The 10,682-nt window shown below is 27.1% G+C and overlaps 1 protein-coding gene across 1 annotated transcript; it reads right to left on the minus strand.

Annotated features, from left to right (window-relative positions):
* Positions 1 to 3,504: 3,504 nt before the first annotated feature.
* LOC109810651 (uncharacterized) lies at positions 3,505 to 7,308 on the minus strand. The gene is made up of 4 exons (XM_020374162.3): positions 6,997 to 7,308; positions 4,632 to 5,687; positions 4,218 to 4,341; positions 3,505 to 3,725 (listed from the first exon to the last, which is right to left on the minus strand). The coding sequence occupies exons 1-4, from the start codon at positions 7,306 to 7,308 to the stop codon at positions 3,505 to 3,507; spliced, it is 1,713 nt and encodes a 570-aa protein (XP_020229751.1).
* Positions 7,309 to 10,682: the final 3,374 nt, after the last annotated feature.

A 10,682-nucleotide genomic window follows, 5' to 3' on the forward strand; every position in this document is an offset into this window, starting at 1 on the left:
ATTTTTTTGTTTAAGTTTATGTACAAGAATTAAGAAAATGATTGATATTTTATTTTTTAAAGTATTTATTACTTATTTTTTTATTATACCCTTTAGGTGATTGAAGAAGAAATAAGTACATTGAAAAATGAATAAATACATTGTTCAGTAAATACTTATTAATTATTAAGGTAAAAATGAGAAAAAAAATAATAAGTCATTGATTTTAGAAAAGTGACAATGAAAAAAGAACAAAAAATTAATGTCAAAACGAATATGAATAAAAAATGGAGGGAATATTATATTTAGTGATAATAAAAAAAATGGTTATAATATGATAATCACTAGTATTAGTTTTTAAATATATAATTATCCATTTATTGACTTTTTTTACTACCACTAAAAGTTTGATTTTTTACTAGTGTTACTAAAAGTTTAAGAAAAGTTTTTTTAGTTTATATATTATTTAATTGTCTTATTTTTAGTCGATATTATATTTGTAAGATGAGTGTTATCTTTTATTTATATACTCTTTAATTATTTTATTTCTAATTAATGTGATTTTTTTTCAATATACTCTCCTCAAGTCTAGTCAATATGGAACTTGTAAGGTGAGTATTGTCCTTTAATTTATTTATGTTATTTAATTATTTTATTTTTAGTCAATGTGAGAGTTGAATTTTTTTCAATATACCTCCTTAAAGTTTAATTAGTACATAAATAAATGTGGGATTTATGAATCTAATTCAATCTTATAAAATTAACTTGTAAAGTGATGATTGTCATCTACTTATATATTTTTTAATTGTTTTAACTCTAGTCAATATGGGACTTTTCAATAAAATAAATTAAAAGCTACCCTTACTTTTTTACTAACCTTTTTAATAATTACTTATAAAAATATTTTTAGTGACTATCATTTATTAGTCATCATTAAATAATTATCATTAATAGTAAATTTTGATGTATAATTTTTAGTAACTATTATTTATTAGTTATTAATAATTTTATTAGATAATAAAATAAAGATAATTAATTTATTCTCATTAAATACTTTTCATTAATGATAAATTTTAGTGTAATGTGACCAACTTGTTTCATCTGTATAACGTTATGTAAATGGAGACACAAAATTTTGTGTTCTAGTTTAAATTTATTTTGTACGAGAAATTATTTTTTATTCTATTTTTTGAATAATTATAAAAAAAAACTCATTTTTTTATTGTTTGTATACGAAAGGTAAATATAAGATCTTTGTTATATGATTTTTTTTTTTTTTTACATGTAAACATATAGGGATTAAAATTAAGATTTTTCCATGTAGGAGAGATTGAGGTTTATGGAAGTGTTCTGTAATAATATATAAATTCGACCTTTAAACATTTAATGGGTAGGTATCTAACACAACATCATCGTAGATACATACATTCCCCCATGATAAATATCTATCCTCTTCGAACATAACTATATGTTATGTTCTTTTGGGAATAGGCAACAAACTAATCGATAGCACACATGCACTTGTCACAAAACACACACACACACGCATGTTAGATGTGAAGTGAATTAGATAGAGTTCATTAAAAAAACTTGGGAAGTATTTAATTTTTCTATATTCTTCTCTTTTATAAACAAATATTTTAATTTTTAATTTTATCTTAATTGTTCTTTAAATTTTACTTTCTTTACAAATAAATACATTATTAACCTTTATTTTGTCCCAAATGATCTGTGAAATTTATCTTTTAAAAGTAATAATAGAAATCAATTAGTACATAAGAATGAAAATCAAATAATATTTTAGGGAAGTCAAAATTTAAATTTATTTATTTTAAAGATACTAAAAATAATTATTTCAAATTTTAAAAGTTGAAAGGTAATTTTTTTCCAAAAGCAAAAAGCGATACTCACAAATTTTATGGAGATTAAAAATATATTTAAAATTTTAAAAATATTTTATTTTCAAGCTATTCTAGGAACCGAATTAAATACGTCGTCAAACCAATTATATAGGATGAAGCTTCGTCCTTCATTTTCGACAACTTTGTTTTCTTACCTGTTCAAATGTTTTAAAAATGTTTTGACCTATCTTAAAAGATTTGAAAAAGAAAACGTGATTCAATATTCTTTTTATGTTTTTCTCTTTTTTAAGTGTACTATTACTAATATAACTATTATTTCAATCATTCAAAGGTTTAGAATAAAATTTAATTTTATGAAAATATTAATGAAAATTAATTATCTCGACTATTTTTATTGATTTTGATAAATTAGTTATTTATTTTATATATAACGATCGAAGAGATTACCTTTTTTTTGTGTGATAAGTAGATGTATTATTATTTAATAATTTTTAATTTATTGTTTAGAAAAAAGATTAACTTCGAAAATTGTTCTTTCATTTTGCTTTATTTTTGTTAAGATTTATTTCTCAAATTAGATTTCGAGTTAAATTGCCCTAAAAATTTCTTTAAATATATATTAAGATTTCCTCTTTGTCAAAGTTCAGTTATTTGCATTTTAAAATTACTACCTTCAATTATGAATACTTTTATAATATCTTAGAACTATTTATTAGGATCTCTATTTTTATTGAAAAACTATACATCTTTTGTTACAATTTAACTAATTTATGTATATTTAACTAAAAAAATTTATATTAAAATTTATAATGAAGTACTTGTTATTTGAATTACTTTTATTCATAATAGTTGTTATTGCTTATAATAAACTCTATACCGATTTTTCTTTTTAAATTATTTTTTGTGGGTGCAGTGTCTTCTAAATCATGCTTTCTGGTTTCTTAATCGAGTGGGTTCAAATTGAATGGAGATGGATTTATATATGCTAATTTTTTTTAGAAAAAAAAAACAAAACTAAGTGATATTTTTATTGTATCTTCTAAAATTTATTTATAAAAAAAAAATAAGCACATTAAAAAGTAACATCAAAGGAGATGAAGAATACGAAAAAATATATATATAAAAAATGGTCTCAATTTTATTTGTCATTTGTGTAATCCATCTATAAAATGTGAATTTATTTTAAATATTCTTTATTATTATTATTATTATTCCGTTGTAAGTTGTATTTTGATACTCTATAATCTATATAGCCGTTAGCTGCGGGTATTTGGTTTTTGCTTCTAAGCTTGGCCCTTTCTCACATTAGAAAAGATTGATATTTGCTTATGAATTTGAAGAAAAGTGAATGCTAATAGCAAAGAGAAAAAAGAAATCTAAATAAATATAAAAGCTATCAGTCTACCGGACACGTACATGCAAAATCCTGCGAGTTCATATTCTAGTCAGTACAGCAGAGATTTTTATATCTGATATAAAAACATGCTCTAACATAACTTATAGGACTTTACAAATCTTATACATACACACATATAATTAAATACTACACATATACTTAAATACTTAAAGAGAAAAATTAAAAAGAAGTCTTACCATTATTTTTAATAAATAATAAAAGGTTGCTAGGTAAAACCTATATACGACAGCGAATAATGTGCGGCAATCAGTGAAGAAAGACCACAAGCGGATCCTCTAGATTAGCTTGAGCAGCTTGGGCTACTCTAAACAAGCCAGTGGCTCTGTACACTGCCATATCAGCCCTCAGCATAAGACGTTGAGCCCTTCTGCGCTTTTCTATTGCCAGTTTCGTTAATGCATTTGCAGATGCCTCAGCATCTTCAACCTTTTGAATCTCCTCCAAAATATTTTGTTCAAATGCAATTTCTGTAAATGGATTAACTATATTAGACAAAGTTTTACCACGTGTATATATATACATGCAAGAAGGCAACTGCAATTTAAATGCTCGTTAATCAATGATGAATCAATCTCAACAGCCTTTTTGGCCGTCAAATTAATAACAATATAAAAAGGGAAAATAAAACAAGATTGCAGAAACATTGAAACCTTTTTTTTAATCTTTGTTTTTATTTTCTGTCTGATACATGCAATTACAAAATATATTATGTGAAGCATCAAGCATTACAACAAAATGTAGGCTAAGAATGTAGCTAAAGAAAAATAGGAAAATATCAAAACTGTAACATTTAATAAACAAGCCATTAAACAGGATCTAGGTCAAGTTGTTGTGTTCCATATGGATGGTAAAAATGAAAACAATGATAATTGCTTAACTATCTACTTAGATACCAAGAAAGGTATAAATCCTCGTTCAACATTCCTATTAATTAAAGACGTGAAATATAATAATTATACCTTCCCAAGCACCACGATATTTCCCTCCACCATATCGAACTGGCCTTTTGAGTGATCTCTTCTTTCGTAGGAAATGCCGACGAATAGGTGAAGGTTGAGGTGGAGCTCTCTCTTGTTCATAATTCTGACGCATGAAATTATATCAACCACGTTAGTCATTGCACTGTTGTTTACAATCCCGAAAATTGGTTTATTACACCAAAAATGGATTTAATATTCACAAAGAAAAATATGACTACAGAAATTTAAAATCTATACAAGTATGATCATTCACAAACCCACTTTCCTGTTGTAGCAAAACTATATCAATTAAATTTACAAGTCATCCAAGATCATTTGGAAAACCCCATTAGTGTAAGACTGTAAGTCCTAAATATCTTCCATTTTCTGGCTACAAGGAGATGAAAATGTTACCTGGAAAATCCTAAGCAGTGGAGTACAGTTTTGTCTTTGTTTTCGTTTCTGCATCCAATATCTAGACACAGCTTTCAAAACTTCCTTGGTACCAAGATCCTGAGGACACCGATTAGCAACAGATTTTGCATCAACACAACCATTCGGATCAAAATAAAAAGCCTTCTCCAGAGCATCAACAATTAACTCAAAATTGTCATTTGAAACACGATCAGACTTATTATTAAACTTTTTGAGCCATTCTTCATCTTCAGAATCCATGTCATAATTTGCTGTCTTCTTTGTCATAGCCCTAGAAAACTCATCACCATTTGTAGATATGTAAGTATCTGGCCTATTAAAGGGGACACTATGACTTTCTGCGTAGTCAAAGACGCCACGAAAGCCCGGTACATGGATAGTTTTGGCAACAAGAGCTGAGAAATTACGATCAAAACACTCCTTATAAAGGGATTTAAAGACCATCCAATCCTGATCATCAGTAAACTCCAGCTTCCACCCATTGTCCAACAAGAACAATCTCCATTGGATGGATTCATTGAAAGTAGAGGACCTCATCACTTTTTCAGGCTCAAAAGTGCAACATGTCAATCCATCTTTCTTCACGGCAAGAAACCACTCTGAAGAAGAAGATATTTGTTCACAGGTAACAACTATTCCTCCTACCCTGTAATAATTGTAATCTGACTTGTCTAACTCTGGAATCAATATATTTGCATAACAGTTAGGCAAAACCACTCCTAATGATGAATCTACCATTGCGAAATTCTCTTGTGAATGGCCTATAGTGGTGCAGCTGTTAGAAAAACTTATAAGTTTCTCATGGGATGCAGCAACCACAATCATTTTCTTTTGTCCATCATTGATTTCAATAACCTCAGACACATTGGTTACACTATGTAGCAGAAAAAGGGACTTAAACATAGATCTCAAAAGCATTGCAGAATGCAGATACTTGAATGAAAGAGGAGCGGCGGAAAAATCCATGCAGAACAACGGCGTCGACTGGGTGATCCCGTAAAACTGGCAAACCCCAACATTTTGAGTAGGCGGACCCTGAAAGAAGATTAAACTTATGTAAGAATACAATATAAGTAAATAATGAATTTAATTTTCATGGAAAGTCAAATAATTCAAATACAACTTTAAAGGAATTATTGTAAAAGAATAATGTTACCATATGTAAAACTTTGAAATAAATAACCGTGTATATTAATATATATATTCTAATCAAATTAATAAAATATAAAATATATAACTTAAATATGTTTTTAATTTATGTTAAATAAATGAATTTTAATTTAGGTCTTTGTAAAAAGAATTTCATTATTTTTCATCTTTTTAAATTTTTTAACATTATTTTTTTTCTCGTGAAATAAATAAATTTTGATTTTAATTTCTTTTAAATATTTTTTTTTATTTTTGTCTATCTAAATTTTTAAATCATTATTTTTTATTTTAACAGACATTTTAAAATAGATAAATAATAATTATTTTAAGAACCTTTACAAAATTTTAAAGATAATTAAATAATGACATAATATTACTAATGATCATAAATAACATTTAAAATAGACATTTAACTTATCAATAAACAAATAGTACATAATTAAAAGTAAACACAAAAAAAAAGACTAAAATCAATTGTTTCAATTTTAGAGAGATGAAAAATAAAGATTTTTTTTTATAAGGATCAAAGTTAAAACTTACTAATTTTTTTATATATATAAAATATTTATCGACGTTTTGAAAATATTTTATTAATGAAAGAAATTAAAAAACATACATTTCCCAACTGACAAACATGGTTTTGAAAAATAGAACGCATCTGTTGGTTTGACCAATTTATAATTAGAATTTGGTTTAATAACTTGTCTATTAATTCTTAAAAATTGATGTAAATTGGTCAAAATGGATGAAAATCAGTTTAAATGAATACTATTAAAAAAATATTCTTAAAGTTTTTAAATTTAACTTTAAACATTTTAAAAATAAATAATAGTTTAATTTTATTTAAATCATTGAACTTATAAGTGTTTTGACCGGTTAAAAGATGAGTTAGATTTTTTAAATAATTAAAAAAAAAAGACATTATATTGATGATAACTCTCGGTAATTAAATGAATTTAATTAAAGACACCGTCGAGAGAAAAAAAGTCAAATAATGAAATCCTAAATTTACCTTAAAAACCCTCCTTTCTTTATCTTTTTGAAGAAAAAAAATGATGTAATTATTCCATTTTGTAAGAAACACAGATAAATAAAACAAAAAAGTACGACACGTGCTACCATGCAGTGTTGACGATGTTATTACAAAGACACAAAAAGAGAAAACGGAAATTAAAAGTTAACAGCATTGAATTACCTGCACTAAGTGGATCCCCTGCGAAGCGCATGTAGAACGCAAGGGTTCCATTCGAAGGAACTCGGCGAGCTCCTTAAGCGTGAAGCTTAGTTTCATGACGAAACTCAAGACTTCATACAAGAAGCGCGAGTTCTCAGCGTTCATGTCACCACACTTGTTCATAACAACAGCCACCACGCACCGATTGTTGCTGCTATTATCACCTCTCTTCCTCTTCCTCTGATACACCAGCGCATACCTCTCACGCTCCACCGAATCATCCGCAGGACCACCTTTCCGCTTCACCGCATCCGCAGAATATGTCATTCTCATTCTGCGTTAATTAGGTCAATTTTCCCCCGATTGCTGAGTCTTCGAGTTCACACACACTGCGACTTGGCAAAATTATTATAAAAATAATCTCAAAAAACTTACTACACCATGAAAAAATGAACGTGGAAATTAGACACACACGTACCTTGACTCGTTGACGACTCAAAATCACTGAACTCGACGACACTAAAGAGGAATATATAATATATAACAAAACAATTCACCGAAATGAAAATGAGAGAGATCGAGATCTAGAGCGCAGGACAGAAGAGCAGCGTTTACCTTTGACAACCGTCGCGGCTCGCGGAAGAGAAAAACGAGGACGTTAGGAAAAGAAAAGAGTAGTATGAGATGAGATCTATGAAGTATGAAGAGAGAGTGAGCTGAGAAAGAGAGAGCGAGAGTGATGCAAAGCGTGTTTTGCTTTTGATGAGGATATTTATACTTGTGTTTGGAGTTTTATGAGACTGCGTGAAATTTACCTCACTCGCCATTACTTCTCAGTTCTCACACTCACCAACTTCAACTTGTTGCATCTCTCTAACGTGGAGACACGGATATTTCACGTGGGGAAACCTTTTCTCAACTTTATATTTATTTATTTTATAAATTACCCTTTTATTCTTGTTTTTGAATAATAACAAAGGTAAACATAAGATTTTTGTTATTTTATTTTTAACGATGTAAAAAATATTGGAACTAAAATTAAGATTTTTCCATCGGAGATTGTGTTTACGGAAATGAGTACTCTGTAATTAGTTATATGTAAATTCGACCTTTAAACATTTAAGGAGTATGTATCTAACACAACATCTATATATCATCTATCCTCTTGAAGCATATATAACTATGTTATGTTCTTTTGGGAATTGAATTGGAAAAAAAACTAATCATTAATTAACTGGCATGCTATATATATATATATATATATATATATATATATATATGTCGATCTTATGCGATGTGAACGTTATATAATAAGATAATATTTATTAAAAATTATTAGGAATCAGTCAAAAAATATTATCGGGTATTTAAGTTTCCTAAATTTTATCTCTTTTGTAAATAGGTGTTCTAAATTTTAAATTTTTTTCTAAGTTGCTATTTAAACTTCTCTCTTTTAACAAATAAGTACTTAGATATTAATTTCATCTCAATCAATTCTTAAAACTTACTTTTTGTTATAAATAGTCTCCTAAATTAAATTAATGTCACACTACTAATTAATTAACTGAGAAAAAATATAGACTATTTATTTACTTTAAATCTCCATTATTTACTAGTTTTAATTTTGTAAATCACTTTTCCAAACATTAAAACATAATACATTTGGAATAAAAAGAATCAAATAAAGGCTTTTTATTGTTTTCTCTTTTCTAAATTCATTTTTTTTATGTTTTAGTATATAAAAATGAATTATAACGAGAAAATGAATAAAAGGATTAATATATGAATGATATTGGCATTGAAGATATTTAACTCTAATTTGATATAAAGAATTATTTGTAAAATGACAAATTTTGATGATAAATTAGAATAAATTAAAGATCAATAATTTATTTACAAAAACATTAAAAAAAATTTAAGGATTAATTGTAACAAAATTAAAGTTGATAGTATCTCGTTTCAAATAAAATAAAGTTTAAGAATTAATTAAGATAAAATTTAAATTTAAATTAAGTGTCTATTTAAAGGAGGGTAAAGTTTAATCAAGGGTTGAATATACTTTCCTAAAGTTATTTTAACGCTTTATTTATATGAGGAAAAAGAATAAAAAAGAATAAAACTTCACATGTTAGAAAATGGTTAATTTTCAAAATCTCAATCACTAACTCTAATAACAATTAAGTTCTATATAATTAAATTTGTTAATTTTGTAATATAAAAAACCATAAATTTATTCATAAAAAATAAAAATAAAATTGGCTAGAAAAAATTATTATAGATAATCTTTGACAACTAATTTAGTAACCACTTAACTTGTTAACTAGGTTTGTCACTAAAGTATTTAGTAATAAAATCCATCGCTACATATGTCTCAATATATGTGGCATTATATTTAAATCAATAACTTCAGATTTTGGTATGTATGTATATATATTCACTGTTAATAAAGTTGAGCGTGTATGTTTTTTGTGATTGCATATACTATGCATGCCTTGGTCGTAATGACGACAATCACTCAATCGTGATATCCAGTAGGGGTGTTCATGGATCGGTTTTTTCAAAAAAACCGATCCGAACCGAACCGAACTGTTTTATAAAAGTGGATCGGTTAACCGATCCATTTTTTATAAAATGGATCTGTTTGGTTTTTTTAAAATATGGATTAGTTTTTTTGAAAATGGATCGGTTCGGTGCGGTGCAATTATCCACTTTTTACTCATATATGGATCGGTTTTTTTAAAAAACCAAACCGAACCGAACCGATCCACTTTGTAAAAATGGATCGAATAATTGAACCGGTTTTATAAAGTGGTTCGATTCGGATTTTTTTTCAAAATGGATCGGATTTTTTAATATGGATCGGATCAGTTATGGATCGGTTCGGATCAATTTGGATTTTTTGCACACCCCTAATATCCAGATATCAGATATGACATGTAATAAACATTATATGCTTGTTGCGTAAATACATAGGGAAAATTGAGAAAATTGCACTCATCTTGCCCAAGATTTATTAAAATCATCTTTTTTTTTTAAATTAATTATCTTCTTTAAAATAACACTATTAATTAAAGTGAAAAAAATAAAAAAAAAATCAAAATAAAAAAATAAAAGTCAATTTATATTCTACTAATCATATGTGTTTATTTTTCGTTTCTAAATTACATACATTATTGTGTCTTCTTTAATAATTTTTTTTTTTATTTTTCAATTTTAAAATAATAATTTTTTAGTCATTTTTTTGAAATTATTTCCTAAAATTGATATATTTTTTAAACCACAACACATAATATTTATGATATAATTTGAGAGTTAAAATTGAATAAAAAATTAAGTCTCATCCAATTATTGATAATTTTTACATCAATAATTTGTTCTCTCTTAACAATCTATAAATAATGTTATCTTATATACACTAGTGCAAAAAGGAGCTACTACGTCTCTTCATTTACGTCGGAAACTAGCACACCCGACGTTGTAAAAACGCGGTGGCAGTTCCGTAAATAAGAGGAGGAAATTTACATTGGACATCGACGGGTCCGGCGTAAATGAGATAATTTACGTCGGACAGTTAAAGCAGCCGACGTAAATTATCTCATTTACGTCGGACCCATCTTTGTCCGACGTAAATAACTCCTTAAATGAAGGGCGCGCACTATAGATTTCAAATCGTGGCATTCTTCCTCACCTTCACGTTCTCCCGCGCG

Source organism: Cajanus cajan, chromosome 7 (assembly GCF_000230855.2).
Source record: "Cajanus cajan strain Asha chromosome 7, NIPB_CcT2T_4, whole genome shotgun sequence".
NCBI classification, from domain to species: domain Eukaryota; kingdom Viridiplantae; phylum Streptophyta; class Magnoliopsida; order Fabales; family Fabaceae; genus Cajanus; species Cajanus cajan.

Bases quoted from the DNA above. Each gene is read 5' to 3' on its own strand.
- LOC109810651 (XM_020374162.3), bottom strand. From the start codon at position 7,308: ATGAGAATGACATATTCTGCGGATGCGGTGAAGCGGAAAGGTGGTCCT. The intron at 5,688-6,996 runs GTAATTCAATGC...ATCTTCTTTCAG, and splicing joins AGGGGATCCACTTAGTGCAG to GGTCCGCCTACTCAAAATGT. The intron at 3,726-4,217 runs GTATAATTATTA...ATCCATTTACAG, and splicing joins ATATCGTGGTGCTTGGGAAG to AAATTGCATTTGAACAAAAT.